At 41.7% G+C, this 27574-nt stretch overlaps 1 protein-coding gene across 9 annotated transcripts in view; it reads left to right on the forward strand.

Moving 5' to 3' along the window:
• SVIL (supervillin) overlaps positions 1 to 27574 on the forward strand; it is a gene marked incomplete at its 5' end in the record, with an annotated part of 133447 nt that overhangs the window by 42700 nt on the left and 63173 nt on the right. For all 9 annotated transcript variants that reach the window (XM_084207189.1, XM_084207183.1, XM_084207181.1 and 6 more), the window contains one exon: positions 26790 to 26856. Coding sequence is in view for 7 of the 9 variants with exons in the window: in XM_084207183.1 (XP_084063309.1) it covers positions 26790 to 26856 (67 nt within the window). The remainder of the gene's footprint in view (positions 1 to 26789; positions 26857 to 27574) is intronic.

The following is a 27574-nucleotide window of genomic DNA, read 5'->3' on the forward strand; positions in this document are numbered from 1 at the left end:
TCAGAAGTTTTTTCCACTTCTCTCAAGTCCTGTGGGTTGCTCAGACCTGCTCACCATGGCTGTGTCAGTGTGGGCGCTGAATTAGCAGCAGAGGAAGAGTCAGGCTCAGTGTGGGAGTGAGCGTGTAGGACAGGTGAGGAGGGAGCGCACTGTTGGCTCGGGTGAGATGGCAAGAGAAGAGATAAAAACTGGAGGGCCTGTGAGCTCTGTGAGGTTCCTCAGCTTTCACCTCATTAGATGAGATGTCAACATTTAAATGTTTGTGATGTGAGGTCTGTCATACTGTGCTCGTGACACCTGTTTGCTTGATTTAGAGACTTAAGCAAATGTTGGTAAGACACGTAGCAAAATGTGTGGGTTAATATTCTTATGCAAAAGGGAATTTCTGCTTTATTTTAAGACACTTCGTTGATTCTTGGACCAAGTCTACTGCTGTGTCTTCTAGCCCAATATTAAAACTGCCCACAATCTACTTGCCTCTGTGTAATGCTTCTGGAAGAGTGTCATGAGAACTTAAGTTTGAACAGTCTTCTACTTGAAACTATTTAGTTTTGCACCTTTCATTTGAGAAATATGTAAACTCTTTTCTTGAATGACCAAAGCTCACATACTGCTTGTGCTGGCTTGCTTGGACTTAAACAAAAATAGGTATAAGTAAAGTAGTTTATGCATGGTCTTGAGTTGCAGCTATGAAAGAATTATATTTGATATCACAAGTACTTTAAATCGTAATTGAAGCCAGCACAGAAGTAGCACATTTGTAGGGAAATATTAAATGTACAAATATTTTTGATTGAAGCCTAGGGCCCAGTAATTGAGTAGAGTTTTATAAGCGACTTCAAGTGCCTGTGAGGGATTGAATGCAGACAATGAAATGTCATGACAGCACAGCTCCATGGAAGTCAATTGTCAGGAAAGAAGTGACTCCACACATAATCCTCTCAGCAAATGCTTCAGATAAATCAGTAATTGTTTGGCTCACTTTCTTGTACTTCCTGGTGTCATGAGTAGACTTCCACAGCAGGCCACTTTATCCCTGTGCAAGACTTTGGCAAGACAGAGAGGAGAGAAGCAGGAGTTGAGAGAAATCAAGGATTAGGGAGACCAGGCATTGAGATGGAAAGGTAGAGGTATCTTCAAGGGAAGCACTTAAAGAATCAGAATAAGCTGACTTAGAAGGGTCCTACAAGGATCATCGAGTCCAACTCCTGGCCCTGCACAGCACCATCCCCAAGAGTCACAAGAGGAGCTCTCCCATGCTTTTGTTTCTTCTGTCTTGATTGGATAAATGAGCTAGCTTAAACAGGATATTCAGACACCTCTGCTGGGAGCAGACAGGGTTGATATGCTGGGATAATAGTCTAAGATTTAATCTAAATATTGCATCATGGGATTACACCCTAGGAGGTGTAAATGACTCGTTCTCAACATGGTTTCACTTACATGACCTGTACCCTGGCAATGCTTTATCAGGTACCTTTTATCAGGGTGTGTTTTATCCTTATTCATATCTTTGACTCAGTCCGTAAAACACAACTTGCTGTTCAACTGCAGAGTCTAAAGAATGGTTTGAGTTCAAATGAACTTCAGGCTGATTAACACTTCTGAATTGCTTCTCTCTTGTGACATGTAACAATTAGTTGAACTACCATGACTTTTTCTGATGATATGTTGCTTCCACGAGCACAGATTTTTGTGTTAAGCACTTTCACTGTTAACTGGGGAGCAAAGCATGAGTGTGTCCCTTGCTAAACTGGTAGGCAAACCTAGCCATGAAAGCCTGTGGAGCTGAGATGTGCCCTTCTGCCTGCAAAAGGATGCCTCACTGCATCTCCTGCTGTGCAGACATGTGTGGATCTTCCTCCACAGAGGAGTAATTTAGTCAGCTCACTGGAGGTTAACTGTATTCAGTAGAGTTCAGTAAAAAACAATGCAGTTGGTGGTACTGTTCCCATGGCCATCGAGCTGTACTCCCTGTGGGTGGTCCAGCAAGGCAGACACAAGGCTCAAAATGTTTGGAAATATGTACACAATTCAGGACCCTGAAGCTGGCCAACGTGGCTGTCTGTCCTACAAAAGTATTGAATGCCAAAAAAAACTGGGCATTCAGCTTTTTCCAGCCCATCATGTTTTTCTTTGTAGCTAGAAGTCTTTCTTAAAACCACCTGCAAGGTTTTGTAGCTGTTCAGCCTTAAGAGTTAACAGCTACCCAAACCAGGTTTGATTGCAGGCTAGAGATTTAACTGGCAAGCCACTAAAAGTAAATTTATAAAGGGGGTCGATGGTGCTGTAAGAATTTTGCAGGCCAGACTCAGTTTGGATTTTTTTCACCTAATTTTGGAGCTCTTAGCAAAGTAATAATCAATCAATTCAGATTCTTGAAGTAAATTTTTTTAAACTTCCGTTGCTTTTTAAAATAGTCATAATAGTTAAAAAAGCCCCATTCTGCTTCTAAGGGAGATCCCATAAAAGTGAAAGGTTCCCTTTCCCCCTGCACCACAAAGGATCTCTCCTGGTTAGGGCAAACAGGCAGCTTGTGACTTTGACAATAGGTCTTTGTGTTCTGAAGACATAGCATAAATTATTCCCTCCCCAAAGAAGGCTAGGAAGCTGAAAAACAAGTCCAAATAAGCTGGTTTCTCTCCAGAAGCCAAGCAGAAATAGTGTAATTCAGCCGCAGGGACGTGTGCTTGCTGTGCCCTGCCCAGTGTCCAGGACTGCCTGCAGTGCAGAGCTTTCCCCCGGGCGCTGGTGGGAGTTCTCAGTGGCCTTCCCAAACACCAGGCTCTGGCCAAAGCTGTGACCTGGGAGCTACAGGGAGCATAAAGTGATGATGTTCTACAAAGCCATTTTATTTATGGTACTTCAGACTTTTTGGACTGGCCCATAGGCCATTGTATCAGTCACAATTTTAGCCTTTCCCTTTTTAAAATAGGATCATGATTACATCCTTCAGGACTTCTGACCTTTTTTCTTCACTGTTTCAGTTGCTGATCTATATTTCTCCTCCCTTTCCCTTCAGAGATTATATCCTTTTTATTACTTGTTAATCTTTATTTACATTTCTCTTCTCTTTTTTCCTGCTGAATAGTCTAGAGGTTCTCTTTGGAGATGCCCGTAAATATTGCATTTGCCAAATGGTGCTGTTGGAAGTGACTCTTCCAAATTTAGAGCTTTTCATTGTTCTGTAAATATTTTGAGCAGAAACAGAAAACAGAAGCTTGAAATGTTCATTTATGACAGATCAAACCTCTTACCTTGTTTGTTCCGAAGCAGTGGTGCTGAGGGGAAAATCACATAATTGCATAAATTGTTGTAAGGTAAGACTTGACAATAACTTCAGAAAGTTCTAACTAAATTTCTTTTGTCAGGAAATGACAAAAGTAGTTCTGAGCTTTGCTGAGCTGCCTCTTTGCTGACAAAAGAGAAATATAGCTAAGGAGTACATAGGAGAAATGACACTATTTGGCTTTCTAGTTTTGCTTTACAGTTTGCATAACTATTAGGAGGAAGCTTCTGGCTTAATATACCTGGTTTAATGCATTAAATGTAGCCTTGAATTTCCCATTCCTTACGGGCTGTAGTCTAAATATTTGTTGTACTATTCAGATTCATAAGAGCTTTTGATCTACCTGCATTGTGAACTTTTATTGAGCTCTCCTTTTAGAACTGGAGATGCTTCACATCTGGGGATGGATGGTTGCTGCACATGTCTGTGACATACAGTAATGTACAAGCCAGTGGCCTAAAACTTTAGCACTGTCACAATTTGGAAAACACAAAAAAACTGTCAAACAAATTACAACTTGTGATGCAGAAGAAATGTTTATGCCTCTTGGTAATGGACCAAAGTGTCACAAACTTTATTTAGCTGTTGCAGTGTGCCAGTTCCATGTGTGCTGTACCACTTGCTGACAGTGGGGAATAATTGCCTGTACACATCTGATAAACTCTGTGGTTTGGGCAACTGTTCTCTTACATAGGAGCAGCCTTTGAAGGGCTGGCTGTTGTGGGCTTGGCTTGTAATTGCAGTGGCATGTAGGAGGAGAGAAACAGGAGGAGATAAGGGAGAAACAGTTTTTGTAGCCTAGAACTGATGAGGCCTGTGAAGAAGCATCATGTCCACTGGAGGGATTAATAGGCACCCTGAGCAGCAGCACTAGGTGTCTGCTGTGCTGCTTAATCTCTATGAATTGACCCAGATGGTTGGATCAATGGCAGCCTTCATGCACTTTCTGACATGTAATAATGTGCTAAGGAAGAAGCAGAAGTAATAGAACCTCTTTGAGCACTGACATGCCATTGGGTTTTCATAAATCCCTGGAAGAGTAATGCTGGCAAATGAATATTCATAAACCTGGCTATTAAAATTTTAAGAGAACCTTGAGGGGATGATGATGTCAGATTCCAGAGTTAATTATAGAGGGGGTAAAGTTCTTGGCTAACTAGGCTGAACATACTCTCACAATAGTTTAACACAATACAACAATCAGAGGGAGCCACAATGTTGGATGTAGGTTCTCAATCTCTTAATATATTCCTGGAACTGAAAGTCTAGCAGGGCAGGGAAGAGGAAGTATTTACATCCAGCTACTGTGGAAATAAATCAGCTTCTAGTGGTTGAGTTGCTGTTTGTTTTTTGAACTTATTTTTGTCACTGAATTGATTTTAGTTTCTGGCTCATTCACTTGTCATAAATTGCCCTGCAGGGTTGGGCTGCTCTACTGTGGTGGCTCTCTTGAAAGCTGCCAATTGTTACATGCAATCTGTAGTGTTCATGAGCTTTATTACAGGGAATACTAATACTTCACTACCTTTACTTACTCAAGGCAGCAATTAGTTCCTTCTGCATTTTTTGACAGCATTGATTAAAACTCTGGGAGAAATGCCAGTGCCAATCCCTCATATTTATTAGCTCACTTGGTTAGAGCATGGGGCTAATAGCCATGGTTGTGGGTTCATACCCCATGTGGGCCATTCACAGTTGGACTCGATGATCCTTGTGCGTCATCTGCAACTCAGAATATTCTGTGGCTCTTCCTATGGTATTGTAGTAGTGCAATGGGCAAAACTACTGAACACAATTATAGCTACCCTGGAATCAGGAGGTTAAAGCTCTGAATTGTGGGATCTTACTGAAATTAATGTTACTGTTCCACTTCTAATAATATTTCCTTTCTTAAATAGAAAGGGTGAAAAGGAAGAACACATTACTGTGTTTCTCAACTCAAATTTTATACCACAGGACACTTTTAATAGCACTAATCCATAGAAGGAAGAGGAAGAAAATAACTCTTGGAATTATTTTTTTTTTTTTAGATGTTGTATAAAGTTAAAATCTAAACCAAACTAGTTAATTTGGTTTGGTCAAGAAACACCTGAAAAAAACACTGCAAACATTGATTAAGCAGTTCTTAAATCCAAGAAAAAGGCCTGAAAACAACTGTGAATCTCAAAACAGGTTAAATTGATTCTGAAAGTTTAGGATAATTTAGAAAATCATTCTGACTTGCTTTGAAATTGAAATCTTTCTTCTTAAGAGGCAACTCTTCAGCAGTCAGTAAGTCTAATAGAGATGCTTTGTGACCATGAATATGAAAAAAAGTCTTACATTTTGAAATGCATTTTATCAGAAATAATACTTCCAAGAACTCTCATCAGTTCTGGGAGTGCAATAGGAAATTGGTAATGTCTAGTGAGATATGATGCAATCTTGAGAGAAGGTAAATCATTTCTTAACCTCAGCTTTCAGCAGCCCTTGTTGTAGGGTGACTAAAGAGGCAGTGTCTGCTTTTGGGTGTAAAACACAGGCTGCCTTTTTGACAGAGGCCTTCAGACTGCTCTGAGAGGAAAGCATATTTATCACTTGCCTGATGCTGCAGTTTGCATGATTGAATAAGCATGAGGTCTTCCACACTGCTCAGTCCTGAATCCTTTTCCTTCAAGAGGGATTTGTGCCACAGAACCTGGGTCCTGCCCATCTTCTACCTGCTTACTAAAGATGCTTTAACAATGTGGCCTCTGCACGTGAGATCAGGTGGAAAAATAAAAATATACATCTGCAAGATGTATTTCATGATGGAAAACAAAGTTCAAGACTGTTGTGCATGAAAGGCTTTTGGATGTCTCATACTGGCGGCCAAAGCTGTGCTGATTGCATCCATGCAGGAGACAGAAAAGTTACTTGTCACAGAGGAAGAACTGAACAGATGCCAAACCTTCATCACAAATCTGTTCACTTCAAAGAACAGCCATGTTAGTTGGAAAGCTAAGCTTTTCCTTAGCAAAATAATATATCAATAAGTATTTCCCCTTCTTTCTCATATCGACCATCCATCAGAGGATGGACATGAGTGGTTCCTATCATAAAAGCCAGATGCCTCTGTGAACACTGTGGTTTACAGAGGTTGGAAGTGAGAGGCTGGCTTAGTGTTGGTGGTGGTCCACCCAGCACCAGTGCTGGGATCAGCAGTGAAGTGGATAATTTTTCCTCCGTTCAACAGCACTGAGCCAATGCTTCAGGACTGTAGGGAAAACCACAAGCTGAAGATTGTGCAGAGTGAGAACTTTAACTTCTGGAAGTAAAAGGTTTTTTCTGAAGAGGATGAAAGTACCTTTAAATAGATATCTCCTCTTTCTGTTTTGCTTTCATGCCTTTTTGTATGGCTCCTGTATCTGACCTTGGCAATACTAGGGAGGAAAAACGCAGGGAAGAAAACTTGAATGGAGCTTGATGGAGTCTCTTTTTCCAAAAGAAAAAGAAAAATTTCTGAAGATATGTCAGCTTTTCTAGCTGAGTTTTTTCTTGGTGTGAGAGAAAGGAGAGTTGAGAAAGAAAATGCAGATTGTGATCTTTCACTTGAGGTCAGGTTATTTCTTCAAATTCTTGGGGTCTGCTCTTCTCCCTTGGTCTCCTCTGCTTCTAGTGTCCCCAAGGTCTCTGGGAGAGAGGAGTATCAGGAAGATGGCTGGCCTCAAGTTTTCCTTCCATTTATTTTTGTCAAAGTGGTCAGCGGCTGTGTAAAAATAGTCTCTTCTCCCTGCCTGTGGGAAGAAGAGGGATGTGATCTCAAGGAGCCATCTTGCAGGTATTGCTGGGAACAGCCAAGTGCCAACACCAGGGTGGGAGCTGCCCTAAATTCCTGCGTTTTAGTACATTGATGCAGTTGGAGTTTTACATCGAGTCCTCTGTCAGCATTTCAGCCAGCTCCTGTTCATGGCCAGATCTGCCTGTGCCTTGCACGGCTGTGGCCTCTGCTGTGGAGCTGCTGCTTGTGCTCCAGAGCAGGTACACTGCAGTCCTGGAGACAGCACTGTGCTCCAGGCAATACGTGTCCCAGGAGTGCAGCTGGGTGAGCCTCATCCTTGTGGGATTTGTGTGGAGCTCTGGTATGGCCTCTCTCCTTTATTGATTAATGAGCAATTACAAAGGGGTTTTTTGTTTGTTTCCTTTCTCAAACCGTAAACTCCGTGCTTGTTTTTTTTTGCTCAAGGAGCACATGGCTGTATTGATGGTGCAGAGCTGCCTGTCATTTTGCCAAGTTGTTGTTAGCTTGCCTGTGGCCAGGCAGCATCTCTGAAAAAGCCCTGCCTTGCCTGCTCCTGCATTGTTTCCAAATAAAGGCATGTCTGAAACGGGAGTTAAGCCTCCAACTGCCGGACCTTAAAGAAAGGACTTTTTACCCATGGATTGAAAAGAGGTGATTTTTCTGCAACAAAATGTTCCTTCCCCACCCCCTTTCCTTTCTCAAATTAGGCAAAAAAGTTGCTTTAAAATTTAAATCACGGAAACTGCGTCTTTTAAACTCATTCTCTCTGGCAGACAGGGAACCTAACCATCAGGCCTGGAGTCACCTCAAACTTATTAAATTATACATGTAGGGCAACTTAAACAGAAAATGCTCATATTCCTGGCAACCATTTAAAAGGGATCCTTTCCTCATCTATGTGAGGAGTGGGCAAGGTGAATGACTACCTGTAGTGCGAGGTAGTAATTTGAGTGACTTTGTTTTTTTTATTATTTCTATGCCAGCAGTACTCTTTATCATGGTTTAACACAAGTTTGAACTGGCATAATAGTGTTTAGCTGTGTATAATCTAAGGACATAGCTAACATGAGGTTGTTAGGAAGAGGTAATTTATTAGACCAGCTGGTATGGGGGGAAAAAATGAGCCAAGCTTGCAGGCACACGAGCACTTCATCAGGTCTGAAATAGAAGCAGCAGATTTCAAGGTTAAACAGAAGTTATGAAAAACTGCTCTGTTTAATCAGACATGCATTGAACTGCCAAAGAGGAGCTGCCTGGTATGATATTCCTTCAGGGGAGGAGGGAGGGTGGGAAGATGATTGTTATACTGTAGAAAGAGATAAGGACTTCACAGCCTGTTAAACAGGGGGAGGCTATAAAACCAGTACCTGATGAGTTCATGGCTGTTCTTAGTATTTTGGGGATAGGACATTTTAGTTCTCTGTCCTTTCTTTGTAAGGTTTTGGTTTTGTAGGATTTTTGAGAATCATGATTGTCGCATCAGTAATTTGTAGACAAATAGTTGGTTTTACCTAAAGGAACTTTATCAGACAAATTTCATTTCAGGCATTCTTTGTCAGTTGGTTGCCATCCTTATCCTACACTGCTGACTTAAGAAGTTACTTAACACCAAGTTCATATTTGTAGAGATAATGGCTGAAAGAAAAAAACCCCAACAACTAAACTTCTATTGTTTATTGGTTTTTTTAAGCACAAAGTATTTACTTCTGAAATCTGATCAAATGTATTCTAACAAAAAGTCCTGAATGCTAGTGGGCTTTTAAAAAATCTATTCTTTTACTCAAGCAGAAGCCAAATTCAGAGTTGAAATGTTTAAAAAAATACATTTCAAGGCTTTGTTGAATAACAGATGCTTTACTGTGCTGCTATCAGAGTTGGCAATGTGCTGTTTCTAAGATTTGAATTAGGTTGTGTTATCAATGTGGTTTCAGTACAGATCTGATGATGCACACACTGTCAGTATGTACTGGACCGTACACTGTGGAGAGCAGAGGAGGGCTACTTGGTACTCTTTAGAAAAAGTTTTTCAATATTTTTCTGTAGTGCTGTATCCTAAATTGATAAATATTATAGTTAAAGCAATGACAGATTAAATATGTTCAAGTAGAAGTCACAATCTTCTCGCTTGCTCATCTGACTTCTTAGTTATGTTTAATGGGCTGTCTGTACAAATGCTCTCTAAATTAACCTCTGTGTGTATTTTAAAGTTACACTATCTGCCTTTATCATGCTAGACTGACTTTCAGTATCAGTTATGATGGTCAAAACGATTGCTGCTGTTGTAGTGGTGTCAGGAGTCCCAGGAACCAGGCTGTTCATTTTTCTGGGTCCCACTGCTGTGTGTTAGGAGGGCAGAGCTGTTTGCTCAGCTGCGTCCCGTTTGTACAGCAGGGGCTGGATAGGTAACCCTGGAATTTAACCCAAGCCCTGGGTTAGGTGGAGGAGGTCAGAAGAGCTTAATCTAATTCAGATAACTTACTTGCCAGGAAAGGGTATAGCTGTACTAGCATTTGTCATTCTCTGCCAGAAGACAGCTTCCTCCAACCTGCTGAACCAACAATTTGAAAAATGTTGTCAGGTATTGAGAGCAGTTACACAGCAAGTGGGAGAGACTGCAGCATCTTCCATGATCCTTGATGTTGTAGGATACGGCATAGCTGTGCCTTGGCTTACTTGCAGGTTGTTTATGGAAACTTTTAAAGATTAAAGGATGTGAAAATATCTCTTCTGTGGGGTACTGGAGTCACAGAACTCTTTGGTCACATGGCTAATGTTGGAGCTAAGGTTTTTGTGGTTTGCTCTCAAATTTGTCAAGAATTTACCTGTAATTAGCTGTGAATGCCCTCCACCACTACCACTTTAGCAGAATTGCCAGTGCTTTAGGAACCTGTCTTATGAGTCTCAGGAAATGTCCTGAACACCTGCACTGGACACCAGATCACCCTTACACTGGTCTCCAGGGATCAGTGGTACTGGGTATGGCCTCTCTGTAGCAAGTTCATAGGAAAGGAAATATTAGAAGCTAAAACTAATATATTGTTTTAATACTTGACCAGAAAGGAGTAGCAGTATTAGACTGATGTGTGGTGTGGAACAAGTTACAGAAAAGCTGTAATCTAACTGGAGCTTAATGGAGTGTGATGGCTCAGTTCTAACAGATAGGGGCTTTGTGTATTGGCTGCATGTTGTGGAAGTAGCTTTTATTTATGGCAGAGGTAGCCAGAATGCTCTCTGAAGTTGAAATATGAGTATGTATAGGACTCCATCCTGATGAATTAATAATACTTGTGCTTGGAAAGAGAGAGAATTAGCTGGCATAACACTTGATGGGATCAAAAATGGGAAGGGGGAAAAAGTTAATTATTTCAATCTATAGGAATGGGTTAACTGTAAATTCTTCCAACTCAATTGGAGCCCAAATGTGTTCTGAGATACTTTTTCCCAACTCCTATCTCTTTATGAGGATAACTGAAAGGAAGCAAAAGGCCTGCTGCAGTCTCCAAATTTAAAAACTGAAAAATTCTGTATGGAGCCCACATTTATTTGTTTTTCTCATGACAGAGGATATTAAAGAGGAAAAAAGAGTCAATGAACAGAAGCACTTAAGCCCTGTAGATAAGAAAATAGAAATACAATGTTAGTTTTATATTTGTGTAGTGAAGGATAAATTTGTTACAATATTTAACACTGTTTGCTATTGGATGTTCCCATTAAGGTATTTTCCACAAAGCAGTGATCTGGAACACACTCAGTCGTTTCCTTCACTGATTTGAAAAAGAAACATAACTAACAGTATGACTTCCACAGAGAAACAACTTTTGAAACAAAACATGAAAGCAGTCCACACTAAATGTAGATTTCTGGCATTCCTAGAGCTGATTCACCTTGGCATCCCTCAGTTTACTCCTTTTTCTCCTCCCTGCCCTTCTGCTTTTGGAAGTAATTTTTTGAGATTATTTACCAAGTTACCTGGCTTCTGCTGTTCTTTGCATTCTGATTGCAAGACAAAATGACAGGATAGGTAAGCTGTGTGTTTATTCTCACATAAAATGTTCTAATAGTCTATAGATGAAAAAAAATCTAAAAAAACCCAACCAACGAAACATTTCTTCCTGTAAAACACAGTTTCTATGCAGGTGTGTTTTATGCACCCACATACCCTTGAAATACTAGGAACCGGATGCTCACACACTGCTCTTCATAATGCCTTGCAAGAAATAATGATATTACTACTTAGCCAAAAAAAGCTCTCAAAAAAGGAACCAGTTGAGAACTTACATATGCCAAATTGTTTAATAGGATACTTTCACACATATGCACACATACCCTTGAGGGCAGAAAGTGAGAATTTGACTATAAAAATGAAATTATGGTATCCAGTGAAATCCCTATATAGTGCCCTCACTAGAGCAGTGCTCTAGTTTTGTTCAGCCTTCATTAAATAGCATTCTAATGCTCTGGATCTCCTTGGATAGGATTTTGTTCTTTTTCCTGTATATTGTGAACTAATGCAACTCCTGGACTTAGTCCAGCCTGTGCTGACTTTACATCTAGACTTTGGGTATAAACTGCTGATTATGGCTTCAAACTTCTCAGGAAAAAAAAAAAATAAAGAGCTCAAGAAAATGTTGCAGCTTTTCACAGTGATCTCATGCATGGCCACATGCTGTCAGGAATTTAAAGTTTCTTGTGCTGGGTTTTAATGCAGGCATACTTTCCATGGCAGTCTGAAATGCTGCTGCAGTTTGACTTACAGCCATTGGCAAACAGTATCTTTAGAAGGTAGTCTGAATGTCCTAAAATGTAGCCAGTCTGAATGTCCTAAAATGTAGCCTTCACTGAGCCTTTTTTTTTTTTTTTTGTTTACTTGACTATTTATGAATATGATTTTTTTAAGTCAAAGCAATCTACGTGTATGCTCAACTGCACTACAAATTGTTAAATCATTTACAGAAGCTGCTGGATTACTTAACTCTTCTACTGCTGTATTTTATTCAGTTTTTCCATTAGCACTTATAAGTCAGGCCAGGTATAGAAAGGCAATGAGGAAAACGAGCATCTTGCTTGGATTTCAACATCCTTTGTGTGGATGTAGGTATAGAACTTAATAGTAAATATGCCAGTAGTGCTGGTGGGCTGAAGTGAGTTCCCACATGGCTCCCAGAGGCTCCCTGGTGTAGGAAGGACTGTCTTCATGCCAAAGAATGCCTTTCTGTAGACCCTGTGGGCAGGACTCTGTGCTGACAATAAACTCAGTGCATGAATTTCATGTGTGTCTGTCCAGTACATGCTCTGTCAAGATACTGAGGCTCATGAACAGCTGCCTTTCCTTGCTTGAATCACAAACTGTGGGCCCAGCCTTTTTGGTGCATCTGAGGATGAGGGGGCATTTAACAATGGAGCATCCTAGGATCCCTGTACCCAAAATTCCCCAAGGCTTGCAATGTCTCATTTCCCCTGAGAAGGTCCTGGGTTTGGAGACAGTGTGGTGTGGTGGCAGAGAGAAGTCTTACTGCAGAACATGCCCCATTTCCCTGCTGGGGTTTGCAGCCCCTCCTGAGGTCCGAGGGACTGAGCATTCCTGGCACAGGGCTGTGTCCCACGGTGCTAGAAGATATTGTACTGCATTTATCTGTGATTTTGATGATTATACACTATTCCTCAGCAGGGATTTTGTCTCACTTTTAGACAAATACCTTGCAAGGCAAGGTATTTTTTCTTTACCTCGCAAGGATCTAGTCCAGCCCCCTTTCTGTAACTGGTTGTTGGTGTATTACTGTAATAACCAATGGCCATGAAGACATCAAGGCAGTCCTTTCTTTCCAACTCTTAATTTGTTCAAGCTGCCTGTCTTTTCTCTTTTTTAAGGGATGTCTCTTTCCATTACACATGCTTAGTGCCTCTCTTGAAACAGTGCAGCATTCCTTTGATGCTATTCATGGGACAAACAAGTTGACTGATGAAGGGAATTTACCTGCAAGAAAAAAATGTCCAAGAGTATCAGCATGTTTACACTGTGACCTTCTGGTTATAGGCTGCCCCACAGTGTGCTGCTGAAGTTAAGCTTTGTTTACTGCAGTTGGTTCACCTCTCACTAAAACAGCTCCTTAGTTTCCTGTGATCAGTTCTCTCCTAATAAAGTGTGCTACGTTGGACAGACCTTTACTGAAATCTCCTGGAGAAGGAAAACAAAACCCTTCTCAAAAAATGGCTGGGTTTTTGCAGGAGGTGAAATGAAGTGGGTTAAGAGGGCCAGTGAGGGGACTGAGTGTCTAATGGGAGAATCTGCAGTGAGAGCAGAAGAGCCAGGGGAGAAGTGGAAGTACATTTGGAAACACTGAAGAATGAAATGCAGGGGGATTACCCCTAGTATGGGGTAGAGGAAGAAGGTGGAAGTATACAGAAGGCAGCAGAAATAAAATCAGAAGTGAGGGATTGACAAAGATGAGAGCTGGGAGACTAAAAGGAGTAGAGCTGAGAATGGTGGTTCTTCTTGGGAAGAGGAAATTTGGAACAACTGCAGCTGAGCTCCTCCATGTGTCAGTAAAAGCTGGGGTGTGACTGAGCACTTCTCTTCAGCCATCACACTGCATCAATACTGCACCAGCCCTGGGGGCTGTTCCCTGTATGCTCGGGAGGCGGCTCTGGGAACCTGGACTGTAACAAACCTCTTGGCTCTCCAAGGAACTGCCCTTGTTCTTTCATTTGCAGGCTGTTTTCTCTGCTCACTTCATTTCAACAAAGTCATGATGTTTTACTTTCGAGCTTGAGCTGACCATCTGTAGAGCAGGGGAAGAACACTGCCCCATTACCTCACTGAAACCCCATCTGTCTTCTCAGTGAATGTGTGCCTGCAGCACATAACTGGTGATTACATGGTGGATGTGTTTCCTCTCCTGTGACAGAGAGCTGGGGTGGCAGCTGATTCTTGTAAGGTCACTGGAGGAGGTGGCCTTTTTGGGGGACTGAGTGTAGAAGATATTCTTCAGCCTTGATTTAAGCAGAGGTCTTACATGAGCCATTATTCTGCTCTTTCAGCATCACCTTTGCTATGCACGTACAGATTTTGCTGAAATTGCTTTTCTGGCCTGTTCTTGAAAAGTTCAATGAGAATTTTACTCTCTAGCTCTGCACCAGTCAGGTTTAACTGACTGCAGTAACTGTGCTTTGTCCTGAGCAGTGAAAAAGCCAGGTTTCTTCATGTGGGTGACTTCCCTACCACTTCCCTACCACCTTTTGCATTTAAAATATTCAAAATACAGATTTAAAAAAATGTTAATTCTACCTTTTCCCCCATCTTTAGCTCAGGGGAGGAGATTATGCTGTATTTGATGAAAAATGGCAGTGTTAAAGTGGAGAAAAGTCAGGTGTAACATTGTCTCCCATTTGAAATTAAAGCAATGAAAGCATAAAAGCATTGGAAAGCCTATGCTCATGTGCAGTTACACAAACTAAATTTACTGGTGACAAATAAGCAATCACCTGTGAAGGTGTCAGAGTGTTCCCTTCCAGATGTGCCTAAGTTTATTGAGATTCTCCTTTTTAACCAAGACCAGAAATGGTGTTCCCCTGGTACTTTGCAATTGTCAGGATGTCTTCAGAGAGACTTGAAAAGAATGGGTGAACCTATTTCTTCTAGAAAAGCAGTTTCCTCTAGCTTTTCTCTCATCCCAGCCTGAAAGTCTATGAAATGTGACTGATTTTCAGAGATATCTTGACTTCTTCCTAAAACTCTTAACAGGTCTAATGCTCACACAGCAGTTCTTCTCATTCCTTGTGTGTTGTTTAGTTTCCTCCAGCATTCATTATTGATATTCATAAGAGCATATTGTGCTGCTGATCTGAGCAAATTGGACACAAAGTGAGTTGGCTTATTTTAGGACTCACCTTTGTATAATCATGTCTGACTGACCCTTTTTTGAATGTGTGTGCCCCATTTCTTTGTATAAGTGAAACATATTTTGGGTGAGCACAGACTGAGGCAAAAGTCAGCAATTCTGAGCCAAGATCTGCGTGTGCACCTAGGCATGGCTTCAGCCCAAAATGATAATGGCTAAGCTTACAAACTATCAGCTGTTTGTTTGTTTGTTTTAATTTACTGTTTAAAGAGTGAGTGGGCCATATATTTTATCTCTTTTAATTACAATAGTGTGAACCCCAGGCTCATAGGAGGAGCAGGACATAACTGTGATAGTTTGGTTACTTCAGTAGGGGGATAATCATAGTTTAATTTTACTCCCTGTGCTCAAGACAATTTTCTAGCTGAATCATATGATAAATACATCATTATATCTGATAGTACTAGGTAGGTATTTAAACCTTACCAGGTGGTTTTGATGAAGGATGGAAATGCACTGTCTGTACTGACCTGAAGGGAAGACCACCGTGTGTGTCCCCTCGCAGGGTCTCGTGGCAGTGCCGTGGTAGCGGGTGACCTGCGCCGCTCTCCTCTGCCTGCCAGCTCCAACCACAGAGTCAGTCATCTCCTGGCTTTCCTCAGACTGTGCTGGGAAAGGGGCTGTGACAGTGTCCAAATGTGGCATCTTGAAGTTGCCTTAGGAGTGGTGTAAAGGAGAAAATAGACTGAATCACAAGGGAAGCAGCAGAAGAGGAAGGGTTTTTTAATTTGGCCGGATAGCTATTTTTGTGGAGGGTAGATCATTACTTTTGAAGCCATCTGTCTGAATTGCAGTGAATTTCACCATAACTGATCAAGAGTAATAAATAATTAAATAGTAGTGCTCAAATGAGTATCTCTGCCTTGCTTTCATCTAGTTCCCTTGGTTCTGGTGTTTGACAAGTACCTGTCTGCTGCCTTGGAGCTGTGAGGGTGGCTGTTCATACCTACACCGCTGCCCTACTTTCGAGCAATTCACGCAGTGAGAAACCTGATTATTTTTTCAGTCTAGTGGTCCTGCACTGAGCTGTGGTGGAAACTGTCCCCTCACTCCCTGCAGTTTCACGCTGCCTGTGGTGAAACCGAAGCGCGTCCCCCTCAGCGGCCCTGCCAGCGCGGGGATGGAGCAGAGGAGGGCCGGGAGGCTCCAGCTGCCGCCGGCTCGCAAGGTAAACACTGGGTGACCTCTAAGCCAGCCAGTCAACTCACGCCTGGCCTTATTAGGCAAGCTGCGGAGCCGCTCTGGGGACGGAGCATGCTGGATGAGACGCGCGGCCCAGAACGGATCCGGCGCAGACCCCGGGAGATCCGACCCAGAACTGCGGCGCTGACAGCGAGCGGCTGTGCCGGGCCCGGCTGTCACCGGCACTGCACCCTGCCTGGCAAACAGCAGCAGTCGTGCTAGAGGCGGCTTTAAAAAGTGAGATCCTCTTGTGTCAGGGTTAGTGGCTGCAGTTCTGTTCTAGCACGTTTTTATAACCTTAGAATGGCAGTTCACGCTGACGGTCCATATACTGAAACACTCTGTGGGCCTTTGCTGGGGAGCGTGTCTTCGTTCCTTGCACTGCCTGCTTTCAGAGGAGTACTGGACTAAGAGGAACTAATTTTTTTTTTTTTTTTTAATGACTTTGGGACTTGTTTCTCCTCTCTTATTACGCAGTTTTATGCCCTTTATTGGAAAACTGATTTTTACTGAATAAAACAATTATCTCGCTCCCAGAAGAAAGGGTATATTGGCACCCACTGTCTGTGTACAGACCAGGACTAAGCTAGGTTGCTTCATACCCACCTCATAAAGTCTGACTTTCACATGGAAGAAACCTTTAAAAAAGTATTTACATTTTTCCTTTAGTGTAATCTCCATAGATTTAGACAAGCAAATGCTGTGCAAACTTTCCCAGGCAGCTCTGGGAAGGCTCTTCAGATCTGACTTGTCATTAACTTCCTGGTACCCCCCTGAGCACCAAGAATGTTGGTGATTTTTGCAGGGGCCTTGGGAGTGAATAAGGGCAATAAAGAGAAAAATGCCATAGCTGCCTTGAATTTAGACCTGCTCTCTAGAGAACAGTCTCCGGAACTGCAGCATCACTGGGTTAGCTTTTTTTTCCCCTCTTAATTTTTGCTTAGCTGTGCTGGTTGCAAATTAAGCCTGGTACATGTGCCTTTTTCATAGTGCAGTGACAGTACTTGTAGTCAAACTATCCTACCTTTACCATCAACTCTTGAATAAAGCATGCATTTTACTTTATTTCTTTTAATAAATATTTAATTTTCTGAGAAATCATTGCAACATGCCATAAACAGGATGGGAGCTGGGGTCATGTATTTCTTGTCTTCAAGGATGCTGTCTGCCTGAGGCTTGAAAAATTATATTTCAGGGTAAGTATGCAGGGATAGGATGTGACCTGTGAAATGTCACATCACAGTGGTAAACAAAACTGGTGTTCTCCTTAGATGACTATCACAAAGAGCCAAAGAACTTTGTTATAAATTCTTCCTTGGGGTATGCGTGCCTCCTTCTGCTCCCTTTTTGGCCTTTTACACACATGCAGAGGTGCTCAAGAGCAGCCAGGAGAAAACTCAGTAATGTGTCAGGGCTTTTTGTGGCAGCTAACTGCATGGGGCCACTTGCTGCTCCAGGCAAGGAGACAGCCTTGTACTGGTTGGAGACACTAGAAGTGTCAGAAGATGGGGAAACCCATCCTAGAAACCTTGGCTGCTTGTTTTTGAGGCACACAAGTTTAACAGTCTCCCAGCAGCAGTTTAAGCCTGGGGCCATCTCAGCAGCAAAGCTCTTGTTCACTGCAGCAGCAGCGAAGAAGCTGAGGCTTCATGACTCCAGTGAAGGATGTCCACAGAGCTGTGACTGACCCTGTGCCTTCACAGTCTGAGCTGCAGCTGCTCCACAGCCAGCTGTGCTGTGAAACCCTCTCCAGTGCTGTTTCACTGGGTAAAATGCCATGTCTCCTCAAAGTCCTTGAGCTGTTTAATGATTGAGATTGTCTGTATTGCTGGAAGAGGAGTTCCTGCCTTATCCTCCTTTCCAGCCATTTGCTCCGTGCAGAAATGGGTGTGTTCACACCTGACATCTTCTGTTACTGCTTTGGGCCCAGAGACAGATAGGTGTGACTGAATTCAGATAATGTGCCCCACTGATATGTCTGATTACCACATGAGAAAAGGGCATCTGGCCTTTGAACTTCCATGAAAGAGCTCTTCTAGTCTGACCCTACTCCTAAAGAGGAAAACCTAGGACAGCTTTTAATTATGCTACAGTCTTGTCATGCAGTTTTGCGAACAGTGATATGAGAGGTATGGATGTTCCTTATTCTGAAATGTGTTCCAAAACTGAAAGATACCAAAATCTCCTTTTAGGGGTAATTAATTCCTGATATTAATGAGTGGAGTGAAATCTGAAATAGTAATCTGGAGATTGGAAGGGGATTTCTAGTGCGGGCACAAAAATACCTGTTTTACTCCCTTTTCCCAGAGCACATTACTAAATAGCCAGTATAAAAAGACCATCCATGTTCTTTCAACACATTTTGTACTACAAACCTCAGTCCCCTTTATCTATCTTTCTAATCAGCTTTTTTCATCTCTTTGCACATTACCTGTTTTGAAGTAGTGATGCACTGCTGAAGTTAAACTGAACACTTGTCCAAAACACAATCACTGGCCAAACATAAATCGTTTCACCAGGATGAATTTTTAGAAAGGATTATATTTGCTTTCTGCTGGAGTGATGACACCATGACAGGAAACTTTATCCTATTTTTAAAGTTTGTAAGAATGGCCTCAACTTAAGAAGTGAGAAAATACCACTTCCCCACATATATGGAGGTTGGATGGAGAAGAACAAACCTGACTGGCATTGCCAACCCAGAATATGTGCTGTGATTGCAAGGTGGGCTGCTGGGACATGACTTGAGCTTTTAAGTGATTGTACTACTGAAATTATCTTCTGGGAGATTTTTGACCTATCCTTCAGCTTTGGGCCGACTTCTTGAACAACTTGGCAGAGATTGCTGGAAGCTGGGAGGAAGGGGAAATAAGAAAAGGGAGTGCCTTGCCACATTCCTTTGGAAAGATAGGCCTGAATACCAAAAACTGACAGGGTAGCGTGGGCTAGGCAAGAAGCTGGAGCCTGGGAGGGTAAGTCAGATGGACTGATGGAAAAGAGTGGTCTGATTTAGCCCAGTCTTCTGACCTTCATTCCTGCAATCATCCACAGCATCTCAGATCTTGGCACAGCTCATTTTGACTAGCTAAACCAAGGATGCTCACCTGGGCTAGAAGAGCAGTTGAATAAAATTCATGAGCGCCTTTAGATCTCTACCCATGAAGAGTGGATGAAAATACAATTTCATCATTACATATAAATGATGAAATAACAGATCATCTCAGTTTTCTGTGCTGCTTAGATTCCTGTTTACCTAACTAGCATATTTGCAGAAAGTTTCATGCAGTCACTGTGGGTTTTCTTTCCTCTGCATTGTTGATTTCTTTAAAATTTTATTTTATTTTTAGGTTTTTTTCAAACAGCTGTCATGGGCTTCTTTGATTTTTGCTTTTATGATAACTGCACGTCACAACAAAGTAGCTACCTCTCTTTATCACTTTTGAACACTTCTAAATATAAATTCATAAGTGATCAAAATTCAAGAGGAAAAAAGGCCTGATCTTGGTGGGACCTGGTTCATAACTCCTCGGGGCTTTGGGGCTGGCAGGCCTGTAAGTTGGGAAGTGTTTTGCAAGTCGTTTAAACTCCAGCTTTGATTAGAGCTATTAGTTTTGCCAGACAAAAGGAAGATATTTTCCTTCTCTTCCTGTGGGAAGCTTCAGAACAACATTTAACTGCCAGCTGGTCTTTCATGAGCGGTCTCAGATTTGAAATGTATACATGCTTAACCTCGAGCTCTAAGCCCAGATGACTGCAAACTTAGCTTCCCGCTGGGCTGCCCCTCTTTCTGAAGGCTGAACTGTTGTTCTCTCTGTGTTTGCTTATGTTGGAAGCTGCTAATGCTGAAGAATTAATGATGGCAGAGGGGGACAAGAACATTACTACCGATTTGTAACACAGCCTTGATAACATAGTTTGGCTGAGCACACTTGCAGGTCCTGGAGACTGGGTCATTTTTGAAGGACAAACTGCTTTTCCTCCTTTTTTCATCAAGTGTTTGGAGATTAATTTCTTTTCCTCTGGGAAAGATTTGTTGTTAAACCTGCTGTTTTCAAACAAGCAGCAAAATGCTAAATCCAAGACTTCTTTTCTTGATACCCTTGGTTGACTTTGCTGACTTACTGGTTTTGCACCCTGTTTTTCTCCACTTCCAAAGCTGGTTAAGGGCCAGCACAGAGACTCCTCTTGTGACAGGTCTTCTGTCTCTCCTTTTTAGTGGAAAGGAGGGACAGAAGTGGTCACTTACCTACAGTTCAGTATTCCAAATGATCTGTGTGAAGTGCATAGCATTGCTGTAATACCCAAAGGCTCCAACATCTCAGAGTTTTAATATTGGAAGCAGTGTTGGCACATACCCCTCATCTTGAAACAACACTGAATGAACTCTGGGATTGCAGAATCTGCACAGCAGCACAGTTTTAGTATCAACAGCAGTGTCAGGAATGTTAAATTGTAGGTCCTGTGCACAGAGCAATGGCTGGTCATCACCTTCCAATCAAACGTAAAGAGGTCTTGAAGCCAAGCTCTGGATATTTTTGTGAAGAGCTTGATAGAGGTTCTTTTTTAAATTGAATATTTTACTTTCCCCTATAATACCTCTCTTTGGACCCATGAGGTAGCCCCTGGATTCTTGACCTGCCAGCTGTATATAGAAGGAAAAGGAGTCCTATTTGCACCAAAGCCTATCACAGATATTTCTTCCCAGGTGGTAGCCAGACCACTTGAGAGACTCGCTTCTTACTGTGTACTGTAGGCAGAATCTGAAGAGCACAAGCAAGAGCCCATTTCAAAATTACACAATTGTGAAAGGCATTTCAGAGTTTTCCTGGTTTTCTGCAGCTCTCAGTGCTTTCCCTTCTGCACCTCATTCACCAGGACAAAATGTTGAGGATGATGTATAGCAGAAGAATGGGGGAGCCTGACCCTGCCCTCCACAAAAACAGCCTTTTGTTGTAGGGGACATTGCCAAACGGGGGGGTGACATTTGAGCTGAGCTCACCTCCTTTGTTAGCCAGAAGAGTTGATCCCTTTCCTGATCATAAGATCTTGTGCCTTTTTCTTTGTTCTGGCACCTCCTGAAAAGCACACCCAGCAAAAATGAAAGGGAGTATTTACTACCACTTTAGCTGTCAGGCTGGGTCACTGGGGGAGCAGGACCTAGCAGAGGTGCTGCAGCAGGAGGAATGATGGCTAGGACTGTCTTTATTGGCAGCCTTGAGCTATTGCATCAGCTCAGCTGTCAAGTCTAACTTCTCCTTCAACCTTGCTAAAGATTGCAGACACAGTATTTATCAAATGAGTGGCGTTTACCTGAGCCTTATCAGAAACTTCCCTTACTGTGTACCAGATGAGTACAGGTGGCTAAAAATGCTCCAAGTAATAATACCTTTATTCACAAGATCAGGTAAACAGTCTTCAGGCAGGCAGGGTTGAGAAAGAAGGGTTTTTTCAGGGACAGGGTGTCTCTCGTGGATATGTGCCGTACCAACACATGTCCTGGTCCAGAATTTCCTGTGATCTGTTACCAGCAGCTCCTTAGTAAGTTCTGCCTCATCTTATTTCTGTGTTTTAAACACACCTGCACTTATGCCTATGCCATAAAGCACCAGATTTTCATGTTAATTGCAGGTTTGGACTAGTGCCAACAGATTACATTTTTTGTATATATTAGTACATGGAGGCCTTCACAGCTGGTCAGGAGTGCACAGCAGTGTTGGTTTGTGTTCTGTTGGTAGTGCTGGGAGTGGTTAGAATTAAACATGAGAGGTGGCAAGGTTACAGGCAAAGAAAAGAAACATGGTATGTACCATCAAATATTTCTGAACAGAGAAGGTTACTTGATGAGTCAGAGGCTTCAAGGCCATATTCCTTCTGTTGGGTGACTCTTGTTCCAGGGAGCCCTGGACTGTTAAAAGATCAGCTAAGAAAAGGTGCTTTGATTAGGTTGACTCCAACATGATTTATATTTTTAAAAATAAATAGATTAAAACAAATATCAGGTGCATTAGACAAGATGGTATGCATGTTCTTCTATCCATTGCAATAACTTGTTAGCATGGAAAACAGTGTTTTGATGACCTAGATAGGCTAAATACAACTTCATGATGAGCCAACAGCCATTAATAGGTTTTTTCATAGAGTATATTTTTCACTTGTGGTTTTGCAGTCTCTTTCACAGCATCATTGTTCATATCTGTACATTTAAGTTCCCAGCATAGATTAGAGTTCTGTTGTACCAGGCATCACAAAAACAGGTAAGAATAGTCAAGAACTTCAGCCTTTTGTTTCTAGTCTGCCTTTTCATGGTCCTGACAACCCCAGCCCTGTGGATAGTTTTGTACACATAAAATCATAGAATGGTTTAGAATGGAAGGGACCTTAAAGATCATCTCATTCCAACCCTCCTGCCAGGGACGCTTTTCACCAGACCAGGTTGCTCAAAGCCCCATCCAGCATGGCCTTCAACACTTCCAGGGATGGGGCAATTCACAGCTTCTCTGGACAACCTGTTCCAGGGGCCTCACCACCCCCACAATAAAGAATTTCTTCCTAATACCCAAACTTGCCCCTCCTCAGCTTAAAGCCATTACACCTTTGCCTATCTACAGGTCCTTGTAAAGTCCCTTTCCTGCTCTCTTGTAGCCACCTTTAGGTACTGGAAAGTGCTCTGAGGTCTCCCTGGAACCTTTTCCATGCTGAACCACCCCAGCTCTCTCAGCCTGGTATTGATGGTAGCTAAAGTCTTTTGGAAGGGAAGACGTCTGTTGGAGGGAAGCTGATAGACTTCTCTGTCTGTTTGGATGGGGTTAAGTGCGTAGACCTGTTTCAATCACACATTTAATGCTTCTTTGTGTCTGTGTTAGACCATCAGGTAGTTCAGTGTGAGCAACTGAGCCAGGGTTATTGCATCATTGCAAACAAATATTTCCAAACTTTTAAAATTAGCTAAATGGGTTCCAACTCTTCAATCCAAAATCCATCAAATCTGTTTAATAAAAAAAAGGTAGCTAGACAGTACTTTAGTGCAATTTTTCACCTTCTGTCTCAAATTAAAATATTTGGAGCTGTGGTGTCTGTTCTTAAATCCCTACCCCCACCAGTAATTTTGCTCATATGTTATCCATAAATCTTGTCTGTTTTAAATGTTCCAACTAATAGTTAGGCAAAACATTTAAGCATAATGCTATGATTATCAGAGTCCATTTTTTGGCAGCCTGGGTGATGTTTTTCTTAAATAAGCACTGCAGTTTATCCTGATTAGAGATATGAAGGAGTTATTCCTCTTCTCAACATTTTTTCTGTTGTTGTTGGGGTTTTTTTTTTATTTGTTTGGTTTCTTAATATGACGATTCAGGGGTTCTGCATTCGTTTTGCAGGAATATAATGTGCAATTTGGCTGGATCTTTGAAGTGGTAATATTATAAATCTCCCAATCACCACTGCCCAATCTGTTTTAGCATTCATGTGCCTAATTTCTGTTCGTAATCTGATTACTGGCTTGAGCTGCTCCGGCTTGCAGCCTATTGCTATGCATTTACTGTACTCCCTGGGACGCAGAGCCTGACAGCTCCAGTCCTGTGCTATGAAAAATCTCTACACGATATTGCTAAGACAGGCCTAAGGGCTGTGGCTGCCTGAGAATTAGCTGCTATTGTAGTTTCTCTTTGCCGAATCCTTTGTTTGTGCAACCATGTTCAGAAATCCTTGGATCTCCAGCTATTTGGGAAATGTTAAATACTCTGAGGAGCAAGGTAAGAGTTCCAAGCAGATAAAAGAAAATGCAGTTTGTGTGTGTTTAAATAGCTCATATGTATGTCTGCATGTGTAAATACTGTTTGACTGGCTCTCCTGCAGCTGCATTAGGTACTTTAGCAATCAGTATGCAGTTAGTCACCTCGGCTATTTTGTTATTTCCTAAAGGACACTTTTGAAAGATCCGATTAGATGGATCTTTTAATTAGCTTAGCATGGCACCGACTTAGGGCCTTTAAATATACTGAGTAATGCTGGAAGGTTATAGCTACTTTTTCTTTTTAGATTGTTCATTTTAAATTTCCTACATATTAAATTATGGATAGAGGTTTTATCTGGTAGCTTGTGCCTAAGAGAGAGGGAACTCAACTGAACAAATGGTTAAACTTGCGAGCAAGTCTGATTTACACTTCAGTCAGGATTCTCTTAATTTTGAATAAAAATGCTTTCAATTGATATAATATGATTATGAACATGTTTAGAATTCTTTGGTAAAAAGCAGAACAAAATGCTGTTGTAAATATTTTTTTCTGTCTATAGAGTACAGTGAGGGTGTTTTTTAATCTTTAAATTAACCATTGAATATGACTCTGCTAAACTGCTGTTTCTTTTGTGGGCATATTTATTGTCTTTTGATGCAGAGCTGTTTACTTTTCCTCCTGTGTTTGTATTTAAGACTTCCATATTGTGGTAAGTAAGTTTTATTGGACTTTAATCCCCCCCACATGGCGTTTATTTTGAACAGGAGGAAATACATAAAATATCAAAACTCTGTAATGGAATTTAATTGTCTGCTAAGTTTTTCTGTCTTTGGGATGAGGGGGAAGATCGAGACTCACCCCTGTGAAACACAGCAAAGTTTTAAGATGATTTTGAGGCATTAAAGATGTGGTGTGTATGAATGTTGCTGAATGTGTTTAAGGGGTGCAAGAGCCAAACTGGCTGATGTGCCCCTCCTAGCAGCCCTTCTCCCTCTCTGCTCCCAGGGAAGCAATGCAGGCTCCTTTCTTCCCTTCTCATATTCCCTCCCCAGTTTTGGCTGGGCTAGGCAGAATTTCTCTGTGGTCTGCTTGTGGTTTTCATGGTGGACAGCTGTTCCAGTGCCAATAATTCTAGGATGGGTTGCATCCTGTTAGAACAGCTATAAATTTAAGATATGCCTGGTTCTGATTAGCTAAGCTGATACTGAGCTGGGCTTTGGATGTTAGTGCATAGTCCTCTCAAAGTAATGTAAATCTCTCCTTTTTAGAGGATCCATATGGCTCAGAGTATTCTTTTTAATGCTGTAGTGTAAAATATAATGATTTATATACCATTCACACTGTTTTTCTTACAATATTCTGTTTTGATCTAACAAGATGTTTTTGTGTAATCTATGTGCTTTATTCTCCACTTAATGGAAAGAGAAAATGAATGCTAACAAAAACAGGAAAAGTTGCCTATTACAGTTGAAGAATGCTATTATCAAAGCTGCTTGAAATCTGCACTGACTTGTAGCAGATGCCTAGAAAATGCCTTTTTTGCACATCTTTATCATGTTGTTAAAATCATCTTTTTTTCTGTTACTTTTTAAAAGTTTTATCAATCTTTATACCTGTAGAGGTGGCAGAAGGAAATGGAAGAGGATAAGAAGTTTTGAAATGCTTAGACAAAATGTACCTTTTCTAAATTAAGACCCATATTGTCAGCTATAGTAAGTTTCATTAAACCCTTTCTGCAAACATAAGAGACATTCTACCTAGACTTAAAATACTGTGCATAAGCAAAAAAAAATAAATTTTTTGCAGTTAGGTCTTCCTTGAAATAGTTAAATCTCAGCTCTGAGGTAGAGTAATGGGAGTGTAGCAGCAACTGAATTGTTCTAAAGTCTGGACTGTGTTCTGAAGTCTGGGTCTGTTTTTGAAAAATAAAATGATTGCTGTGTCAGTGACCAACTGTTTATTAATGTAGGGTCTTGGGTAGTAGATTTAATACAGATGGGGAGGGAAGGCAATTTTTCATTGGGAGTAAGTTGTCAGTAGCTCCATGTGTTTTTGCACAGCAGTTCCAGACCAGGACCTGCTCCCTGGCTGGCAGTGCTCTGGGGTGTCTTGGCTGCATCCTCACTGAATGGAGGGAGAGGGTGCTTGGAACACTGTTCCCTCTTGCCATTGATCATCATTTAGACCCTCTGGTGATGCACTTGATTGCAGAAATTAAAAAGTTTAATCTAGGAGAGGGTGGCGAGATTGCCCATTGCTTGTTATGGTTCATACAGTTTTGGGAACCCAGAGGTTTTGTCATGCATGCTTTTTTAACATGAGGCTGCAATTTTGCTCTCGGTGTAAATATGTGTTCCTCTGTGTTTATAATGTGTTGTAAGGCTATTCAGAAAAAAAAAAAGGGAGCTTCCAAACAGTAGACAATCTTCAGAAACATTTCTATCATGGGTGGTGCAATACTGTTGCAACAGATCCTCAGCTGGACATCTCTTGGCTTCTGCAGTGAATATGAAGTTTTTTATAGTATTGCCAGGCTGCAGCCAAAAAGGCTCTTGCTGCCTGCAGCATTTCTCATTTGCAGAGTGCTTCATAAACATGTCCATTGCCCATTTTATAAGATGGGAAATAGTGAGTTTAAATGATCACCTCAGGCTGTATTGCTACACCACAAATATTAGGAATAGAACATGGCAGTTCCATAAAGTGTTGATGCTTTTGATGTGTCTGCTGTCTGTACTCATTTTTGTAAAACTTTGGTTTTTCACCATCTTGGACATGCCAGCTGGTGCTCCTTTGCTTAGAGAGAAGGCCTCTGCACCTTTGGCAGGGGAAAAAGGTTATGCTTGGAAAGGATAATCCAGTGTACCAAAAGTTCCCCATTTATTACAGCTTCTTAAAAATTGTGTGATTTTTTTTCTATTTCACAGATTTTGCCAAAGGAAACTCAATCAGATTTAAGCCTTCACGACTGCTCCTAAGGAAGAGAGCGTTAAGGTAAGGTTGAGTTTTTCTTGCCCAGTTACTGCTGTTTGCAGTAACTTTCATTGCTTGAATCTACATTTATTCCTTTGTCAGGAAAAGTGATTATTGGTCCTCTCACAGGACCAAGCTTTTGCATAGAGCAGATGCTCTGACCAAGCATTGAAAACACCAACTGCTTCTAAAGTAATGCAAAATTTTCTAGCTGATATTGCTAAAGGGAAAGTCCCACTGTGCACTGAGCTTCCTGCCATTGCAATGCCCATTTTAATGCCCATTTTTCCTTGCATGGCATGGACAGAGTGCAGACATCCAGTGTGAACCAGCCTGGAACACTTACCTGCCTGTAAATCAGGTGGCTGAAGCGGGTGAATTAATTATACATCCTTGCAGGGAGCAGTCTGGGGGAGAGAGAAGAAGGGGATGCTGCACAGATAAGTGGACTGGTGGTGTTGCTTCCGTGCAGGGCTGTGTCTGCCTCGTGGTCTGTGTTCTTAGGGCACAGTTGCACAAGGCTGGGTAAGGGGATACACTTAAACAGTTAAGCAAGAAGGCAGGTCACATTCCCTCTCTCTTCCCATCCAAGCTGCCTTGGGAGGCCACATTTGTGCTTGCTAGACTTATTCACAATGGCACAGAGAGGAGGTCAGGAGTTGGGAATCGAACCTTGCTCCAGGAACCAGCTGTTTCATGGGCTCAGCTGCACAGGAGCCCACCTGCCACAGGTGCACAG

Source organism: Fringilla coelebs (genome assembly GCF_963513975.1).
Source record: "Fringilla coelebs genome assembly, chromosome: 1".
In the NCBI taxonomy this organism is placed as follows: Eukaryota; Metazoa; Chordata; class Aves; order Passeriformes; family Fringillidae; genus Fringilla; species Fringilla coelebs.